Raw genomic sequence first — 20,311 nt, forward strand, 5'->3', positions numbered from 1 at the left:
CCCACCCAGAAGACTCCTGCCAACCTCACAGTCATTCAGCCTCACCCCTGGGCCCAGCACCCTATTTCCCTGGCTTCACCACTGAAGGTGGGCGACCCAGCAGTGTGCAGTCTGTGTGGCTGGTTCGCTGGGTTGGGCATAGCTCACATGGTAGAGTGCCTGCCTAGCGAGTGTAAAGCCTTGAGTTCAAATACCAGCATACCAAAAAAGCAAAGCAGCCCAAGAGTGAGGAAGGCATGTGAAGGACACATCTGGGGACCTGAACACGGGTCCAGAGCACGTGGAAACCCAGAGCAGAGCCAGGAAAGCTGGTGGGAAGGACATAGAGCTATCCTGGGAGTTCTTTCCCACGTTGGGAAACAGTCCCAGGGGGATCACCTCAGTCCAAGAGTGACCCAAGGCCCAGGGAGGGAGGTAGATGGGACAGGAAAATAGGGTGTGTCTCTGCTAGAGACCCAGATGCATGGGAAATGGGGAGCAGCAGAAAGATCCCCACATTCAATCAACAAGGTCCAAATTTCAGGGAGCCACAGATGCAGGCAGAGGGGCGGTGCTCCTCTGGGAGCAGGGACGCTGCTGTGGAGGGAGGAGCTTCGTAACTTGGCATGGCCTAGCAGGATAAAAGGAGGAGCTTAGGGGGAGACTCCATGCCCATCCCCATTGTAACCCACATTGGGGGCCCCCCGTGGTGCTGGGCTCAGCCCATCAGTGCAAGGTCACAAAACGAAAGCAGGTCAGATGCCTGTTCCACACTGTTCTAAGAGCTCTGTAAACCGCCCCCCCACATACCATCATCGCCTCCAGGAATCTGAGGCACAGAGAGGCAAAGTCACTTGCTTACCCAGGCAGGGAAGAGCAGAGGTGACATGTGGGTCTGAGACCCAGCTCCTGGCCCTGGGAATGGTGGGGGACAACAGCCTTCAGAAGCAGCCACGTGGTGCACAGGTGGCCAGTCCTCATGGGTGTGGAGGCAGAAGCCTGTCCCCAAAACGCAAGAGGCCAGAGCATGTGCCTGGTTGCTCTGGTCTCCTACCAGCTACCGTGTTGTGTGAGAGGCGTGAAATAAATCTGTGAACAAAGTTTCTTGTCCAGGTTGCTGCCTTCTTTATTCCTGTCTTTAAAAAGTCCACCTTGGGCAGGGCGCTGGTGGCTCACGCCTGTAATCCTAGCTACTCAGGAGGCTGAGGTCTGAGGATCGAGGTTCAAAGCCAGCCCGGGCAGGAAAGTCTGTGAGACTTTTATCTCCAATAAACTACTCAGAAAACCACAAGTGGTGCAGTGGCTCAAGTGGTAGAGCGCTCGCCTTGAGCTGCAGAGCTGAGGGACAGCGCCCAGGCCCAGAGTTCAAGCCCCACAACCAAAAAAAAAAAAAAAAAAAGTCTACCTTAGATGCCTATCTATTGTCTCCATGGAGGAAGTCACACTGCATGGTCCAGTGTGTGCCCTACCCCCATTCAGTGTCTGGCTGGAAACCCAGCCAAGTGGGGGACAATTACACACACAAACACTTGTTCTCAGTGTCACCTGCCACACCTTATTCAGGTAGAAGGGGTAGGGCTTCCCCTCCTCCTCCTGAATGATTCAGGAATGTTTATGCCAGCTCATATAAGTACAGCCAGTGTCCCAGCCTCCCCTTCTCCTCTCCCATCTCTCCCTCTCCCCCAGGCCCTGTTGAGCTGTCACTGTCTGACATTCCAGGTCACGAACTAATCCCACATCCGGGTGCTGAGGGCATGGGATGGTTACTGGCAACCAGAAAGGAGCGGAAGTTCCACATGGGCCCTGAAGGCAGCTGCAGAGAAAAAGAAAGGTTATATTCCCAGAACAAGAAGAGGTTCCAGACCAGGCATGGTGATGAACGCCTATAATCCTAGCTCTTCAGGAGGCAGAGGCTAGACTAAAAGTTTGTCTCAAAAAATGTTCATTAAAGCTGAGAGTGCCTAGAACCAGGCATCAGTAGTTTATGCTTGTAATCCTAACTACTTAGGAAGCTGCGATCTGAGGGTCATGGTTTGAAGCCAGACCAGGCAGGAAAGGCCATTAGACTCTTCAATTAACCACAAAAGAGTCAGAAGTGGAGCTGTGGCTCAAGTGGTAGAGCTCTAGCCTTGAGCAAAAAAGCTTAGGGAGGGACAGCACCTAGGCCCTAAAGGCAAGCTATAGGACTGGCACAAAAGAAGAAGAGGAGGAGGGAGAGGAGAAAGAGGAGGGAGGAGGAGGAGGAAGAAGAAAGAAAGGAGGAGGAGGAGGAGGAAGTTCACCCCTGTAATCTTAGCTACTCAGGAGATGGAAATCTGAGGATGATGATTCCATACCAGCCCAGGCAGGAAAGTCCAAGGAGACTCCAATCTCCAATAAACAATTCAGAAAAAGCCTGGAGTAGCAATGTGGCTCAAGTGGTAGAGAGCATTAACCTTGATCAAAAGAACTCAGGGACAGTGCCCAGGCCCTGAGTTTAAGTCTCTGGATTGGAAAAACAAACAAAACATAATACTCGACTAGTATGTGCAAGGCCCTGAGTTCAATCCCCAGTACCACCAAAAAGTCTGGCTATTAGCATAGGGCAGGGATTCACAATTTATGGCCCGGAGCCAGTTGTTCACTGTCAATAAAGATTTATTGAAACAGTCATGTTCACTCATTTTTCCATATCTATGGAGGCCTTGTAGACCTGGAGTCAGAAACAGGGCAGAGAGGTGGTGAGGGGCTGACAAAGGCCAGCCCACCTGCTTCAGCTGTCACAATTCTGCAGGATTATAGCATGTCTCCAGCCCCCCATGGGACGGACCCCTGAGGCCTGTGTCACAACCATACTGTGTTAGCCACGCCCCCGCCAATGTCCCCCTCCCTTGGGTTCTGTAGAGCTGCCAGCAGCCATGGCACACAACTCTGTCTCCATCCCAATAAAGAAGTCTAATTAACCCATTGTAAACCTTTTTATAAAAGCTCACTGGCACTCCCTTTAGAGTATTACAGGCATTACATAATTCATGCACCATGAGTCATAGTATAGGATCAGATGGTTATGTGTCAAGTAATGTGTAACATTAAGTTGTGCCTGGTGATGTGTGTGCATATCTCACTGGAATAAAGTTTCACTAGATAATTACTGAGGCGTACTATTTTCTGTTTTGCTGTGTTCCAATTCATGAAGAAAAACTATAACCCTGCACTGGTGGCTCACACCTGTAATCCCAGCTACTAAGGAGGCTGAGATCTGAGGATCACAGTTGAAAGCCAGCCCAGGAAGAAAAGTTCATGAGAGTCTTCAGTTAATGAGTAAAAAGGTAGATGGGAGTTGTGGATCAAGTGGTAGGCCAGCCATATGTGGGCAAGAACATATATATACACACATACAATATGTTATCCAAACCTACACACTGGACTCGTTTACCTTGAGTGAAGCATGAGCTATGGAGGACTCTAACAGAGAAGAGACAAGATCCCATTCAGTCTCATTCCTGTGTTACATTTATTTTTTTGAGATAGGGTCTGGATATGTAGTCCAGACTGACCTGAAACTCCAGATCCTTCTTCCTCCAATTATGAGTGCTGGGATTACAGAAGTGCACTACCACACCTGGCTGTTTTTTTTGAAGATGCTGATGTCTCCGTGTGTGGAATGTCTCCTCGTGTGTGTGTGTGTGTGTGTGTGTGTGTGTGTGTGTGTGTGTGTGTGTGTGTGTGTGTGTGTGTGTGTGTGTGTGTGTGTGTGTGTGTGTGTGTGTGTGTGTGTGTGTGTGTGTGTGCAGCAGCTTCTCTTCCCCAGGAGGGCAGCTTGCTTCATCCATCCTGCTCTGCCATCCATGAGTCACACAAAAGAAAACTTGCAGAGATTAAGAGAGAAAACAGCATATGTCTGCCAGTGACTCAGTCCTGAGACCTGCCAGTCCCAGCAGCCTGGGGCAAGAGTAGGGTCAGTGTCCAGCCAGCGCATCCTGGAAGGGACTCTGTACAAAGGCCCCTGAAATGTGAGGATACAAAGGGACAGACAGCCTGCTGCAGGTGACTCACGCCTGTAATCCTAGCTACTCAGGCTGAGATCCAAGGATCATGGTTCAAAGCCAGACAGGGCAGGAAAATCTGTGAGACTTACATCCAATAAACCACGCATCAAGCAGGAAGTGGTGCTGCAGCTCAAGTGGTAGAGTGCTAGCTTTGAACTGAAGAGCTGAGGGACAGCGCCCAGGCCCAGAGTTCAAACCCCAGAACTGACAAAAATAAAAAAAAAAGGGGGGGGGGACAGACAGACACTGTCTTCCAGTCATTTATTTCCCCCTAAACATTACTTTCTTTTTAACCAGTCCTGGGGCTTGAACTTAGGGCCTGAGCTGGGCTATTGTCCCTGAGCTTCTTTTTTTTGTTTGTTTGTTTGTTTGTTTTTGGGTCCGGTTGTAGGGCCTGAACTCTGGGCCTGGGCACTGTCCCTCAGCTCTTCAGCTCAAGGCTAGTGCTCTACCACTTGAGCCACAGCACCACTTCTGGCTTTTTTCTTTTTGCTTATGTGGTGCTGAGGAATCGAACCCAGGGCCTCAGGCATGCAAGGCAAGCGCTCTACCACTGAGCCACTTTCCCAGCCCCATCCCTGAGCTTCTTTTGCCCAAAGATGACACTACCACTTGAGCCACAGCTCCACTTCCAGCTTTTTTTTTTTTTTGAGTAGTTTATTAGAGATAAGAGTTTCCTGGACTTTCTCGTCTAGGCTGGCTTAGAAATGTAATCCTCAATGTGAGTCTCCTGAGTAGCTGAGATTACAGGTGTGAGCCACTCTCCCCCAAATATTATTTTCTAAGCATACCCAGGGCTGCAGCTTCCTCCAGCAACCTGGGCAAATGGAATGAGAAGAGTCATGTCACCCCTATACCCCAAGATGACATTGCTCACTTTAGCTTGTGCTTCTGAGTCTGTGTGACCATGAGATTGTGTTATGCAGTGCAATGCCAAAAGACAAAGCTACAACACATTTTTTTTTGGGGGGGGGAAGTCCTGGGGCTTGAACACTAGGTCTAAGTGCTGTCCCTGAGCTCCTTTTGCTCAAGGCTAGCACTCTACCACTTTGAGCCATAGCACCACCTCTGGCTTTTTTTTTTTTTTTCTTTTCTGGCCAGTCCTGGGACTTGAACTTAGGGCCTGAGCCTGGGCACTATCTCTGAGCTTCTTTTGCTCAAGGCTATCATTCTGCCACTTGAACCACAATAGCACTTCTGACTTTTTTCCATGTATGTGGTATTGAGGAATTGAAGCATGGGCTTCGCGCATGCAAGGCAAGCACTCTACCAGTAAGCCACATTCCCAGCCCCTCACTTTTGCCTTTTTATGTGATGTACTGGAGATAAAAGTCTCACTGCCTGGGCTGGCTTCCAACCACAATCCATCAGATTTCAGCCTCCTGAGTAGCTATGACTACAGGCGTGAGCCATTGGCACCCAGGTTTACAACAGATTTGTAGACTGAATTCACCTTACCCAGGCCTGGGGAACAGGGAAGCCTCTGCCCAACAAAAACAAAGTACAGTGTCCACTGAGGAGTGGCAGAAGCCAGCTTCAGAAAGCAGAAAAGGGAAGCAATAGGAAGGAGCAGGCTGGCCATGGATTGTCACACCTGTAATCTCAGCAGGCTGAGATCTGAGGATCGTGGTTGGAAGCCAGCCCACAAGAGTTGGGCATGCTCAGCACACACTCGGCCCTTGAGTCAGAGCCTCAGACCTTCTTTGGGGATCAAGTCTGCACTGCATCGATCCAGTTCCTCCTAGACAGGGGGAACAGGGACCAGCAGGGCCTGTCGGTTCAGATTCTTTAGGGTCTTTTTGTGCATTCCTCCCCATCTCCTCCCGCCCCCCCCTTCCCGCGTTCGAGTCAAGACCCTTTACAGTGAGCTGGGTTTTATGTCGTGGGCTTGAACTCAGGGCCTGGCCGCTGTCCTTGAGCTCTCCTTGCCCAAGGTTAGCCCTCTACACTTTGAGTCACAGGGCCACTTCCTGTTTTCTGGTGTCTCATTGGAGATAAAGAGTCTCATGGATTTTCCTGCCAGGGCTGGCTTCGAACTGCGATCCTCAGAGCTCAGTCTCCAGCGTAGCTAGGATGCCAGGCGTGAGCCACTGGCGCCGGCTGCAGTGTATGTCCAGCTGGAGGGGTTGGGGGGGGGGGGACAAGCGTCCCCATGACCGCCGCCCCAGGAAAGAGGCATCGCGGTTCTGCCTTGGGGAGGGGATTCCAAGCCAGTGACTGGCGTGGACACCTGCCCTGTCGTGTGTCCTGTCAGTCAGGTTCCGCGACAGCAAGTCGCCGGGAGCCGTGGCAGCCTCTAGGGCACTGAGGCGGGAGGAGAGTTTGTTCTAGAACAAGGCACAATATGTGCCCTGTGGTCATCGATCATGGGTGTCACCCCAGGCCGGATGACGTGGTGCTGGGGGGGGGTGGAGAGCGGCGGGGGGGCGGGGCTGGGGGCTCCCCGCCCTTCCGCCCCACTGACCCCCCTTTCCCCCCATCCCCCCCCCCCCGCAGTGTACCATTGGGTGGAGATGCGGACCAAGATGCGCATCATGGGCTTCAACGCGGAAGCCGTGAAGCCGCTGAACGAGGAGGCGGCGGCCGAGCTGGGCGCCGAGCTGCTGGGCGAGGCCACCATCTTCGCCACGGCGGGCGGCTGCCTGGTGCTGGAGTACTGGCGCCAGCAGACGCAGCGGCGCCGCCAGGACTCGGAGCGGCTGGCGGCCTGGGAGACGCTGCGGGTGGAGGTGGGCCGCCTGGGGCTGGCGCTGGAGACGCTGCAGGCGCAGGCGCGGGAGGCGGCGCCGCGGGCCGCGCTGGACGAGCTGCGGGCCGCGCTGGGGCCACTGCAGGCCGAGCTCCGCGACCTGCGCTCCCGGGGCGGCGGCGGCGGTGGCGGCGGGGCCTGCAGAGGGCCACCGCCGCCGCCGCCGCAGCCCGGGGAGCGCGACGACTGAGGTCCCGCAGCCGGGTCCCTGCCGGCGCAGGCCCCGCCCCCTCTGCCCCACGCCCCTCCCACCCCAGCAAGCCTGGCAGCGGCCACGCCCCCTCCCGTGCACGCTCCGCCCACACCAGTGCACCGGGCATCGGCCACGCCCCCTCCTGTGCTCGCTCCGCCCACACCAGTGCACCGGCCCCGCCCTCTCCCCTCTACCCCAGCGTGCAGGGCAGCGCAAACGCCCCTCCCACCCTCCCAGTCACCGCAGGGAAAGCTGCTTTGGCTTCTGGCTCTTCATTCACCAAGGTGCCCAAATGCAGGGGGCTCCCCAAGCCAGCCCCTCTTCCTGGGCCCAGGGTGCACCCCAACTGGCAGGCTAGACAGGATAGGGGGACCCCCGGGCTCATCTTCCCTTCCCCTGGGGGCTCCCCGTGTCCTTCCTCGCTGCCCCCTGCTCTCCTAACTCAGGGATCCCCATAAACTTCCACCCAGATCGGCTCCCCAAGCACCTTCAGGGCCCCCCCCTCCCCACCCACCAGCCCTGTCACCTGCCTGACTTGCCCACCCCACCCCACCGCTTCTCCAAAGTGGATGCCACCGAGTTCTGTGTCTTCCCAATTCTATTTTTTAAGACTGTACATGTTTTGTAATTAAAGGAGCTTTGGGTAAGGAACTGTCTTTGGACCTTGTGTATAAACGGCGCACAGGTACCCAAGTTAGGAAAGCAGCGGGAGGGTTTTAGTATAAAAGTAGGGGTAGCCATCCTGGGAGCATGTCGGGAAACTGAGGCTAGGGAATGCTAATTCCACCAAGGAACTTGAGAGTTTCTGGCCTCCCCCGGGGTGGCGTAGGTTTGGAGCATGTGCACTGGAAGAGATAGATCTCAGCTTATAAAAACGGCAGGTTTATTGAGCAAGGGCTTGTATTCAAGAAGCCAAGGAGCCTCCTCTCCTTCTCCTTGCCCCCCAAATCTCCCCAGGGGACCAAAAAAAAAAAAAGGCCTAGTGTCCCTAGGGGACAAAAAAATGGCCTGGACCCTGAGCCCTATCCAAAACAAAAACAAAAAACCACGGAGGTTTCAAAAAGTTTCAGCATCTGAATTCCTCATAGAAAAGGGAAAGGAGCAGAGGAGATGGAAGGGTCCCCAACCTGGAACACCTCCCCTTAAATAGCTGCCCCATACGAGGCAATCTTGGGCCAATAGCATTAAAAAATTCCCACACCCCATTTTATCAAAACCAAGGAAAAAAAATTTCCCTTTCCCCCCAATCCCAAATATATATATATATATATTTCTTTTTCTTAAAAAAAAAAAAGACAAAAACAAATCGAAGGCATTAAGCGTTAAAGTGAATCTAGAACAAGGGAACATCAAATTCCCTTCTTCCTTCCCCCTTACTGCGGGGTTACTTGGTACATCCCCAGCAGAGGAACCAGCCCCAAGGGGATGGCAGAGGGGGAGGGACTAAAGGATGAAGGCTCCCCAGCCAATCAGCAGCCAATATAGGTATGGGCGTGGTGCTGGAGAAGCCACACCCCCTTGAAAATTTCCAAGTGGGATTGGGGGAGGGAGGGGGAGGAGAAAGGGTGAGAAGATGCATTCCCGTGTAGTCTTCAGCAATTCCAGGTCAAGTTGAGGCAGGGAAAGCAGGGTGACCGGCGGGGTGTGCAGAGGGGAGAAAAACAGGGTTTTCTGGGTTCCTGTGCTTAGGGGGAACCCCGCTTCTTCAGTTCCTGGATAAAGGCTGGAAGGCAAAGGAAAGGCAAGAGGTCAGGACCTGTCTCTTCCCCCTTTCCTTCCAAACCAGATTCTTCAAGACAGCCAGGATGCCTCAAAGATAAATATATAAGCGAACCAAAACCACCTCACCTTCAATTATTTCCTCTTTCATTTTCTGCAACTCCTTCCTCACCTCTTCCAGAAGCTCCTGAAAATAAAAAAAACCAATCAAGAGGCTGGGAAGGTGGCTCAGTGGTAGGACGCTTGCCTTGTATACCTGAGGTCCTGGGTTCGATTCCTCAGCACCACACAAGCAGGAAAAGCCAGAAGTGGTGCTGTGGCTCAAGTGGTAGAGCACTAGCCTTGAGCTGAAGAGCTGAGGGACAATGCCTGGGTCGAGTTCAGGCCCCACAATTGGCAAAAATCAATCAATCAAGGGGGGGGGCACCATGGAGCAACATCTCAAGGCCCCCTCCCTTTCTTGGTGGCTGAAAGACCAGAGGAAGGCTGAAGACTCATTCCTTCCCACACCTAGTTTGTGACACAGCTGGTTACCACCAAGGTCACACAATGAACATTAGATTCTATAGGTGATTTCAAGATCCTGGGGGGCGGGGACGTACTGGAGAATTTCCAGTACCAAGTCAGGCAAAAGCATCTTAGGCTCCTGTCAATTCCGATAGATAATGGGTGGCTGGAGCCACTGGGCTAAGGAGGATTCTGGGCACTCAGCAAGATAAGATTCCTAATGTCTGTCACAGGCACTGGAGATGGGAGATGTGGTATGTAAGTTCTCCCCAACCCCAATCCAATCTCTTTTACATCTCAGACTGGAAAATCAAGGCTTCTAAGCCTTCTCTGAGACCACTGAGGGCATTGGGTCAGGCTTTGGACCTGGATCTGCCTTCTTCCTCGGCCCCTTTTGTGATGGAAGTCCCTCCCCCAAGCTACCTGTTTCACTCTCTCCAGGTCTGACTCATCACCAGAGCTGTGCGTTGAGGGTTGGGTCTCAGAGTTGGTGAAGGAAGCCGCTGACTTCATCCTGGAAGAGTGAGTGCCATCAGTGAGCTCTTCCTGCCGCGCTTCCCATCCCAGGGTCCCGTTATGTTCTTACTTAACACATCACACAAATCTAACTTTTTTTTGAAGGGGAGGACATGGCACCCAAAAATCAATGGCTCACCTTGGCAGAGTTGTGCTGTTCTTCTCCCAGGGTCTCCGCACAGGCTCTAAGGGATGGGAGACAAACCAAAAAGATGAGCTGGCCCCACCTGATTCCACACAACACTCCCCCCACCCCCCCTCAGGAGACTACATTCCTCCAGCAGTAGTTTCAGACTCTCTGGGAGTGTTTTGAGAACAGGGCATTCTGGGATTTGTAGTTCCTATAACTGCACTGATCTCTCACTCACCACTCTGGGCGGGGACTCTGGGTTCGGGCTCCTCCTGCTGGTGGGAAATAAAAACTATCATGAGCCAGCCCTGCTGCTCATTTCCTCTTCGAGGTTCAAAGTCAGCCCAACCCTGTCTGTCACACACCCTTTCCTCCTCAAGACCCCTACCCTGATGCAACACCCTAATTCACACAGGAGAAGCAGGGCCCCTAACTTACACTGGCAGATTCGTCTTTGGAGGTCTTCTCCCCAACTTGTGTGGCTTTCCTTCTGCAGGAGAAAAAAAAAGCAAGGTCAAACTTGAACTGTTCAACAGCCCTTCCCCACCAAGAAACTTGGCATGATAGGACACACCTGTAATCCCAAGCACTAAGGCTGAGGCCAAAGGATATTAAGTTCAGGCCAACTTTAGCCATATGGTAAGAAGCTATCTCAAAAAGATCACAGGCTGGAGGCTAAGTTCCATGTCTAAGACCCTGGGTTTCTCTCCCCAGCACTGGGGGTGGGGTGAGGGAAGATGGGATGAACAGCTTAAAAATATTAAGAAGCCAGGCACTGGTGGCTCATGCCTGTAATACTAGCTACTTAGGAAGCTGAAGTCTGTGGTTCAAAGCCAACCTGGGCAGGAAAGTCTGGGAGACTCTATCTCCAAAGAACCACCAAAAAGCCAGAAGTGGAGCTGGGGCTCAGGTGGCAGAGCATCAACTGTGAGTAAGAAAGCTAAGGGAGCCGGGCGCCGGTGGCTCATGCCTGTGATCCTAGCTACTCAGGAGGCTGAGATCTGAGGATCACAGTTAAAAGCCAGCCAGGACAGGAAAGTCCGAGAGACTCCTATCTCCAATAAACCACTAGAAAACCGGACGTGGTGAGCGCTCTACCACTTGAGCCACAGCACCACTTCCGGTTTTCTAGTGGTTTATTGGAAATAAAGAGTCTCACGGACTTTCCTGCTGGAGCTGGCTTTGAACCGCAATCCTCAGATCTCAGCCTCCTGAGTAGCTAGGATTACAGGTGTAAGCCACGGGTGCCCAGCTCCATAAGGTAACTCTTAACCAAAGAAACAATGAATCTGATTAGCTTCCCCCACCCATGTGAAGCCCAGGAGAACGGGGGCGGGCTCAGGCTCACCTCCGGGCAAACATGGCATTCATCTCTTCCATGAGCCCCCCGCCTGTGCTTCGACCACTCTCAGCTTTGGGGGCCAGGGACCCCCCTGATGTCTCCTCCTGCTGGAGAAGTTAAAGAGAGGAAGGGCTTAAGGGCTGGCCTCCTCCCTTGGTCCCCTCAGGCCCTCCTCCCTTGTCCCCCCCACACCCCACAATTTCCACCTTCTTACCCTGCTCACTTTCCTGAGTTTGGCTCCGGCAATGGCTGCGGCCAGGCCGGGGGCCCCAGACCCACCACCACTAGGGCCCTGTGCTGTAGGGAGAGGGGGTGCAGGGGGTGGGCCTCCCCCTGTTCCATGTCCTGCAGCAGAAACTCCAGAGGGGGGCAAGCCTGGGGGTGGGGGAGGACCAGGAGGAGGAGGTGGCCCCGGAGGGGGAGGTGGTCCCCCCGCTGGGGGAGCAGGTGGGCCTCCTGAAATAAGACAGAGGGGTTGCTCAAAGAGACAGCCTCCCTCTCCCCCATCCCTGTCCAGCTCAGCCCCCAGCCCCCTTTCCTCCAGGGAGCACTGCCCCCCGCCCCCCAGCACCAGCTCCAGGCTCAGTTTGTGCCTCACCTGCATTGGACACCCGGCGTTCCATGTGCCGCTCGGTGTGCTCCTGCTGACCCAGCTGGGGCCTGGGGAGGGTGGCGGAGAGGCAGCCCTTAGTCCAGGTCATACTGTGGCCCAGGGTCACTGCCCATCCCCACCCAAGCCTGCCTTTCCGGGGTGAGGGGTGTCCTGAGAGACCAGGATGTGAGCACGCTGGCTAACTCTCAAGAAAACCTGATTGCTTGGGGTTCCTGTAACACCAGGAGTTTCGTGAACCCCTTGGAAGGAAGAGTTGAGGGGGAAGATGACCTGAACTCTTTTTTTTTTTTTTTTGCCAGTCCTAGGGCCTGAACTCAGGGCCTGGGCGCTGTCCCTGAGCTCCTTTGGCTCAAGGCTAGCACTCTACCACTTCCAGCTTTTTCTGTGTATGTGGTAACTGAGGAATCGAACCCAGGGCTTCATGCACGCTAGGCAAGCACTCTACCACTAAACCATACTCCCAGCCTAACCTGAAATCTTGTGTGCTTCTCACCTCCCTTTGCAAGATGGAAATCTAGAAACTGAAAGCTGGGGGGGGGAGGGGGGGGCTGGACTCCAGTGGCTCTAGAACATTCTAGAACTCGGGCAAAAAGTTTAGGTTCCCACCTTTTCTGCTGCTCCATCTCCTCTGGGGAAGGGCCATTCTGGGCTGACCAGGGGGGCGGTGCTTGGATGGCAGGAGGCCCACCTGCTGGGGTGAGGACAAGAGGGCACTGAGCTTTCTGGGGATGACCCTGACACCCTCACTCAGAAGCAATTCTGTCACCTGAGCTGCTGTCAAAGTGGACACTGTTGTGACACCTGAGGACAGGGACATCCATCACTGCGCCTACCCGCAGCAGCCCCTTCCCCTCAGCTATGTAGGTTGGAACCTGTAGGAACAAGCTTGCGTCCCCCGCTGACTAGGCTCCCTTGCCCTGTGGCCCTAACCTGAGGGGCAAAGGGCCTCTTCCCCAGGCCCCAGCCACGCCCACCACCTTAAGCCCACAGAGCAAGCCCCTCCCTCAGGGCTGACAGTGACCCAGGAAGCAAACTCCTCCCTCTGCTGGGTGATTTTTTTCAGGCCTTCAGACTCAAGGTCATCCTCAGGGTCCTTCCTCTTGGCATCTCCAGGGGGCTAATGGGAAATGCAGAACTTGGGCCAGCTGCCCTGGTCCTATGCCAGAGCCTGCATTTGACCTGACCCCCAGATGTCTTTCAGTGCATGCATTAAATAAAGTATAAGAGATGCCAATTGGAGACTTCTCAGTGTGTGTGCCACTTTCTATGTCCTGGGGCTTGAACTCAGGGCCTGGGTGCTGTCCCAAGGCTGGTGCTCTACTGCTCAAGACACAGCTCCATTTCCAGCTCTCTCCAACTTCAGGTGCACTCTTGATGAATAGCACCCCAAATCCCCACTGGAGAGACTTTAATATCAATGCCTAAGAAAAGCCTCGGGAGACTCGATCTCACAGACTGTGAATGTGCAGGTCACCAGGTGTCCTGTCCCCTTAAGCATCATGAGTTTTGTACACAGGCACCTGCATGCATGTACATAGAAGCCCATGAAATCCTCATCAGAATTTTCCACCCAAGCAACAAGTTAGCTGTCTTAGAAATGGGTACAACTGAGGCCCAAAGTGGCAGAGCCACTGTTCAGGCCCCACACCACCATCTAGGAGCACCCTGTGCCTGCCCATATCTCTGTTTTGGCAGGGCTGCCTTTTGAACTGAGGTCTAGACTGGCTGTTCTACCATGGAAGCCACGCCCACCACCCTGGCCACGCCCACCGCCCTGGCCACGCCCACCAAGACTAACCTTCCAAGGCCTCTAGGGCACTGGCCATGCCCGTGGCAAACTGGGCTGCATCTTCCTTACTACCGAAGTTGAGACCCCAGACCTGGCGGGCATCACGCCACTGGTGGAAGCTGGGTGTGGCCTGGTTGTATTTGACACCTCGGACGATGGCACAGTTGATGACCACCTGGGAGGGGCAGAAGAGGGAGTAAGGGGGTGACCCGTGTAGGGGTGGGGGCTGCAGCAGACGGGGAAGGCAGGGGGGCGCCTGTACCTGCTGATCCTGCTGCATCTTGCGGCCCACCACACGGAAGGAGTTGGCCGTGGGGTTGTGGTAGATCTGGACCCGGCTGTAGGTCTGGGGACCCGTGCCCGCGGGCAGCCACTGCTTACTGCTGTCATCGTACAGCATGACCATGGCCCGGCTCGAACACACAACTGTCTCGCTGAAGGGAGAAAAGAGAAAGGGGGGACGGGGCAGTCAGCATCTCTATCTGGGTCTGTCCGGGACACACAAGGACAGTGCCAGCGTCCATGGAGGGGTGAGGAAGGGAGCTGGGACTGGCCAGACAATGTAGCACATGACTGTAATCACGGCCACTTGGGACGATTGTGGCCTTACTGCTTACAAAACACGGTGGACAGAAACTGGACCAGAGAGAGACACCCAAACAGACAAGGAAGGAGAGAGCCAGCTAAGCTGCTGCCCTCATGGACCTCGCTGCCCTCAGTTTCCCTGACTTTCCAGACTGAACAGTCACATGGCTCCCAATTCAGGAAAGATGAGGAAACAAGAGGCCCAGGGACTGACCCCTAGTGACCCCCAGCCACCCTATTCCCTGGGGGCACAGTTACATCCCATAGGATCTTCTAGAAGGTTCCATGGCTTTCCACTACCACTCTCCCAGGAGGAACTAGGCTCCCAGACAGGGAAGTAACCTGGCCAAGGTCACTCAGACAGGGGAAGTAGAGGAAAGCCACCCCACCCCCACCCAGCTTGTTTCTGAAAAGAAGAAGCTGGTGGTCAGGAGGTTTCCGGGGGACAGACATGACACCCCACAAGGATTGTCTCCAGAGAGCCCTGGGGACTGGGGCATGACACCATCAGTGAGAATTGGGGGACAGGGAAAGAACCGAAGCAGGCCCAGCTGTGGGTCCCTGGCTAAGGGACTGAGCCTGGTACCCCAACTTTGCATACTTCAGGTATCTTATCCAAGTCACCCCTTTCCCAGGGCACCAATCTGTTGCCACTGGAGTCCTTTAGGAGAGCCCCTGTTGTGTTGGGCCCAGGTGAGGGCGGCTTCCAAGGCCCAGAGACATAGAGTACAGAGCCTCAGGTCACACAGCTATCTGGCTGGGTAAAGTAAAGCCCTGAGGCCAGGCTACCTGGCTTAGACCCAGAACTGCGTGGGCCCTCTCCAAACCTCAGGTGCTATTTCCAACCAAGCACAGCCTCGAGGGGCTGTTTCAGGCTCCAGTGCCCCCTGCCAGAGCAGGGTGAAGGCCCCACCCACACCTCTCACCCACACCCAGGGCAGACTGTGGCCAGGTGCCCAATCGCTGAGCCACCCTGCCTGCACTTTGTCCCTTCGGGTGGCCCTGCCCTAGCCAGGCAGAGGGTGGGATGGAGAACTCACTGGATGGTGGCTGGGGACCCTGGGCTTGTCCTGCCCTCTTCCAGGGCTTTAGGAGCCCAATCCAGCAGCCAGAAGGAGGCTCTCCTGTTCCCCAAAACTCCAGCTCCCAAGAAAGACAGGGGCCCGAGTTCTGACGCCAGGGACCTGTGTCTCACACCTGTAATCCTAAGCAACTCAGAAGGCTGAGATCTGAAAAATCACTGTTTCAAAAGCCAGCCCAGGGCAGAAAGGTGAGACTCTTGCCTCCAATCAACAAGCAAAAAGCCAGAAACAAAACTGTGGCTCAAGTGGGAAAGCAAAAAATCCTTAAACAAGAACACTAACAACAAAAGCCAAGTAAATATGTAACTTGGCACTGGTGCCCCATGTCTGTAATCCTAGCTTCTCTAGAGGCTGAGATCTGAGGATCGAGGTTCAAAGCCAGCTTAGGCAGGAAAATACATGAGACTCTTATCCCCTTCGAACCACTAAAAAACCAGAAGTGGGGCTGTGGCTCAAAGTGGTAGAGCACTCGCCTTGAGCTGAAGAGCTCAGGGACAGCGCCTAGGCCCCAAGTTCAAGCCTCAGGACACACACACACATACCCCACACACACAATTTAAAGACAAAAAAAAGTAGTTTTAAAAAACAACAAGGTGAGAAGGATATATTTGGACAGAATGGTAATCTATGCTACACAGAGCTTTCTGAGTATGGCTGACTGAGAGGAAATGGGGGCTGGGAGAAACACATTTCATATCCTTTTACCCTTTTCAACAACTTCACTGTTTCTTACCTTTTTCTTTTTAGGGGGAAGAGGGAAGAGGGAAGTTAAGACAGAGTGGTGAAATCTTCTCTGTGGTGGTAAGGGCTGAACCGTGGGGCCTTGAGCAGGCTAGGTAAGCAACTCCACCCCTCCAGCCGAGTCGACAACCCGAGTTCTGGCCAGGTCCACAGCCCAGGCTGGTGTCAAAATTTGTGATCTGGGCCTGGTGCTGGTGGCTCACGCCTGTAATTCTAGCTACTCAGGAGACTGAGATCTGAGGATCGAGGTTCAAAGGAAGCCCAGGCAGGAAAGTCTGTGAGACTCTTTATCTCCACTAGAAAACCGGAAGTGGTGCTGTGGCTCAAGTGGTAGAGCACTCGCCTTGAGCTGAAGAGCTGAGGAACAGCGCCCAGGACCAGAGTTCAAGCCCCATGACCAACAAAAAACAAACAAACTTGTGATCTGGGCTGGGAAGGTGGCTCAGTGGTAGAGTGCTTGCCTTACATGCATGAGGCCATGGGTTCGATTCCTCAGTACCACAAAAGCAGAAAAAGCCAGAAATGGCACTGTGGCTCAAGTGGTAGAGCGTTAGCCATGAGCTAAAGAGCTGAGGGCCAGTGCCCAGGCCCGGAGTTCAGGTCCCACCACCAAAAAAAAAAGCTTGTGATCCTCAGGCCTCACACTTCCCATAGCTAGATTACAGGTGTACATCACACCTGGCTGTTCCTTTTTTTAAGAAAAAAGAAAAAAGAAAAATCCTGGGCTAAAATTACCTGTAAAAAACTAATTTGTTACTTAAGTAAACAGAAGTATATTCTAAGATGGAGTGGAAAATCCCACAGGCAGAAAGTAAGGGGGCTGAGGTGAAATCTAGTAATCTCCTACATTTCACTTCTACCTTATAAGAGAAAGTATCAATCCCCAGACAGCCCAGGAATCAGCCCTCCTAACCCCCTTGCTGTCTCTGAATCTCAGATTCCTGCTCTAGAAACTGGAATTCACTGGGCTTGCTGTAAGGATGAAGAATGGACAGAACCCAAAATCAGAACCTGACACTTGTCATACATTCCATAAGTGTCCTGATAGGAAGCAGGGGTGAGCCTCCCATCACTGGTGGTAATCAAGCCCAGAGACTACAGGTAACAGAAGCCTTCCAGATTCTGGTCTTGCCCTTCCCCCATTCCTCACTCCCCACCCCCACAACTTACCCCATAGCCTCCTTACACCACAGCCTTGTGACAAACACACCTTCCCAAACTATAAATAATTTTCTCTGAAGCAACTCAGGTTAGGGAATGATCTAGAGCCTGCAGGGCTTGTGTGGTTTCCGTTCCACTGTCTCCTTCCTAGTGAGCCTCAGTTTCCTTTAAGTGAACACAGAAAGTAATTAAGATTCTCGTGATTGCTGAGATTACAGGCATGTACCACAGCACTTGGTCCATCTGTCAACTGGGGGAGGGAAAGGAAGATATACACAAGATTGTCAAACAATCTACCCTAGAATCATAGTAGGAATTATACAAAGGCAAACACCAAGTACAGTGCCTGGCCAAGAGTAGATGTTTGGCTTTTAAGGTCTCACCATTAAAAAAAAATTAACAGTATTTCACTATTCTGTAAGAAGAAAGGAACTCAAATTCTTCTTGAATCCTTTTCACTTGAGATTCTCAGACCTCTGACCCCTTTCAAAGCCTTCCCAGAGCCCAGTTCCGGGATACGGCAAATATTTGTCAAACTGGAAGGAAAAAGAGAGAGAGAGAGAGAGAGAGAGAGAGAGAGAGAGAGAGAGAGAGAGAGAGAGAGAGAGAGAGAGAGAGAGAGAGAGCGTGGGAGAGCACCATATCTTGTAATTTTCCATCTTTTTCTTATCCTCCCTTCCATTTGCCCCCAGGACTGTCCCTCAGCCAAACCAGACAGCAATTTGTCCATCCCAGCCTCCTCCCACATCACTCAAGCATTTGAAGGCCCTCCAGCCAGGCCTTTCTCTTTGAGCCTCAGTTTCCCCAGCTGGAAAGACAGGCACAGGGAGTTGGTTTTTGAGTCTCAACTCTTCTTAAAGGAGTCCACCACAGGAGTCCATTAAGAGACAACCCTTCCCCCCACCCCCTTCCCCACCTCTCCAAAGGTGAGCAACTCAGTGTCCTCCCCATCAGAGAGGCAGGAGGAGACCTGGCTCCAGGCCACAGCCAGAGGGGCCCCTGCGGGCGGGCAGGAGGCCGGGCCAGGCTCTGCTCCTGCCCTTTTACGGTCTCAGCCGTGAGCGATCCAGTGCTAACTCGGTCGGACATCCGCCATCCGCCTTCCCCGGGGCTAGGGACCGGAAACGGGTGGGGGGGAGGGGTGGGAGAGGCGTCCCCAGGGGAAAGGGGGGGGGGAGAAGGAAGAAGACAGCCACTAGGTTCCAGGGCTGGGGGTGGGGTGGGGAGGAGTGTGAGTTGGGGTACACCATGTGCCAGGCCCTGGGTTCTGTCCCCAGCACGCGGCCAGAAAACAAGCTGAGAGCTGGAGTCAGTGTGCTGCCCCCACTTTCCCTAGAGAGACTCGGGGTGTGTGAGTGTCCTCTAGGGCCGAATCTTCCAACAGCCCCTCTGACATCTAAAAGGACAGGCAGGGGTCAGGGGATCCACCAGAGGTCCTACCCAGATGGCAGAGGCCAGGGGCGCAGGGGAACGCGCGGAGGGCAGCTGTGGATACCAGGGGGTTAATCCCGGCTGTCTCCCCCTCCCCCCCCACGCCGGGGGCTTGGGGGGCAGGAAGTCCCAGAGAGAATGGAGGAAGGGAGATAGTATTGTCAGGCGCTGGCCCCAAGGGAGGGATTATGGGGGTCAGGGGAGGGGAGATGGGGGGGGAATGAGGAGGGGGGACGGCCCCGCCCACAGGTGAGTCCGGGAGTCCTAGAAAAGACCGAATCCGTGGGTCCCCAGGGCCCCTCACCTCCAGATTAAATTCCTGGGAAGATGGGCTGGGTCCCAGGGGATGGGGGGGGGGTTGTGCACAAGGCCATGACCTTGAAGCTTTCCAGCGCCCCCCGCACCTCCTCCAATCCCAGAGCTGGGGGTGGGGTGGGGGCGCCCGGGCGAGCGAAGCAGCTGCCCCAGAGTCCCGGCCCGCCCCCCAACCAGCTGTCCCGACAGGTGAGTCCGAAGACAAAGGCCCCCTCCCCCAGCTGCCGCACCCCCTCCTTCCCGCCCTCCCGCCGGCCCTCCTTCCTTTCCCCCGGGCCGCCAGGTGGGGAGAGAGGGGGGCCGCCCTCCTGGCCCCGGGCCCGGGGCGCCGCCCAGGGCACTGTCGTGGGTGCGGGGCGACGGGGGAGGGGTCCCCGAAACAGACCCTCTCCAGGCTGCGCCTGGACCCGCGGGTCCGTCTCCCCGGTGCCATAGGATCACCCCCCAAAAATGTAGGGGATCCAGAAGTACCCCTTAAGTTAAGCAGCGCAGTCCCTCACTGACGTGTGTGAGTGTGTGTGTGTGTGTGTGTGTGTGTGCCAGCACCACGGAAACGGGGTCCCCGCAATTCAGGCTCTGCGGCTCCGGATCGCTTCTAGAGCTTGGGGTGTCCCTCACCGACACCCCTTACGAGTCCCCCCTCCCGATGTCTCCGCTGGGGTAAGTATGAACCCCGTCTCGGTCCAAGCCACCCCCCCACCCCCCGGGGGAGTCCTCGGCCAAGTTGGGAGTCCACAGGCAAAGTCTTTCAAAAGGAAAATCTGGGGAAGTCTTCAGGGGCCCCCCCAAATCTGAGGGCTGTGGAGGGAACCTGGCCCGCCCCGCCCCAAGCCTGGGGGAGTCCGACACGAGCGGCGGAGAGTTTACGATCCGCTCCCGAAGGCTCGGCTCCAAAGTTGAGGTTTCTCCCCCCCACCAAGTCCGGGCACTCCCCCCAAATTCCAGCCCGGAGGGGACCTGGGGGGGACAAAGGCGGGGCGGGGAGCGAGCGATCGGGGTTCGGGGCTCACCTCATGGCTGCGCGGAGGGCGGCGCGCCCGCGGGCGGGGCTCCCGGGGCGGCCCTGGCTGGAGGTTCGGGGGTTCGAGGCTGGCTCCCGCGCGTCAGCGTCCCCCGGGGTCCCGCCCCATAGAGTCCGGCTTCCTGGTGTGTGGGGGGGGTACGGCGGGAACGGGGGCCGGGCCGGGCTGGGGGGGGTCTCCGGGCGTCTTCTCTCAGCGGTTCGCAGAGCGGGTTCGGGGCGGCGGAGGGGGGGTGCGGCGGCGCCCCCCGGCCGGCGGCGGCGGCGACAATGTTACTCTACTACTGTACTTCGCTACATCTCCTTCCAAAATTCCACTCCCCGCGCCCACAATGCCCCGCGCCTTAAAGGGGCCGCGCCGCCTCCCGGCGAGGGGGTGGGGCGGGACGGGGAGCGCGCGGGGCACCGCG

The 20,311-nt window shown here is 54.9% G+C and overlaps 2 protein-coding genes across 7 annotated transcripts; one reads left to right on the forward strand and one right to left on the reverse strand.

Moving 5' to 3' along the window:
- Window positions 1-6,520: 6,520 nt before the first annotated feature.
- LOC138812494 (optic atrophy 3 protein-like) lies at window positions 6,521-6,946 on the forward strand. The gene has a single exon (XM_070000426.1). It carries the CDS (start codon window positions 6,521-6,523, stop codon window positions 6,944-6,946), a length of 426 nt encoding a protein of 141 aa, XP_069856527.1.
- Window positions 6,947-7,810: 864 nt separating this feature from the next.
- LOC138812907 (vasodilator-stimulated phosphoprotein) lies at window positions 7,811-20,229 on the reverse strand. Of its 6 annotated transcripts, none has more exons than XM_070001167.1 (13): window positions 19,891-20,229; window positions 13,828-13,999; window positions 13,575-13,740; window positions 12,383-12,467; window positions 11,762-11,823; window positions 11,378-11,619; window positions 11,170-11,267; window positions 10,260-10,311; window positions 10,060-10,093; window positions 9,831-9,876; window positions 9,599-9,689; window positions 8,798-8,855; window positions 7,811-8,672 (listed from the first exon to the last, which is right to left on the reverse strand). In XM_070001167.1, the coding sequence occupies exons 1-13, from the start codon at window positions 19,893-19,895 to the stop codon at window positions 8,635-8,637; spliced, it is 1,149 nt and encodes a 382-aa protein (XP_069857268.1). In that variant the 5' UTR covers window positions 19,896-20,229; the 3' UTR covers window positions 7,811-8,634. The 6 variants fall into 6 exon arrangements, with proteins under 6 accessions (XP_069857268.1, XP_069857267.1, XP_069857266.1 ...); XM_070001166.1 differs by having other exon boundaries at window positions 11,170-11,270; window positions 19,891-20,228; XM_070001165.1 differs by having other exon boundaries at window positions 10,060-10,096; window positions 19,891-20,227.
- Between the last annotated feature and the right edge of the window lie 82 nt (window positions 20,230-20,311).

The sequence above is a fragment of the Dipodomys merriami genome, unplaced genomic scaffold (genome assembly GCF_024711535.1).
Source record: "Dipodomys merriami isolate MVZ:Mamm:240054 unplaced genomic scaffold, mDipMer1.0.p SCAF_57, whole genome shotgun sequence".
In the NCBI taxonomy this organism is placed as follows: Eukaryota; Metazoa; Chordata; class Mammalia; order Rodentia; family Heteromyidae; genus Dipodomys; species Dipodomys merriami.

Bases quoted from the DNA above. Each gene is read 5' to 3' on its own strand.
- LOC138812494 (XM_070000426.1), top strand. From the start codon at position 6,521: ATGCGGACCAAGATGCGCATCATGGGCTTCAACGCGGAAGCCGTGAAG.
- LOC138812907 (XM_070001162.1), bottom strand. The intron at 13,741-13,827 runs GTACAGGCGCCC...TGCCCCTCCCAG, and splicing joins AGATGCAGCAGGATCAGCAG to GTGGTCATCAACTGTGCCAT. The intron at 8,673-8,797 runs GTGAGGTGGTTT...TTTGCCTTCCAG, and splicing joins GAAAGAGGAAATAATTGAAG to CCTTTATCCAGGAACTGAAG.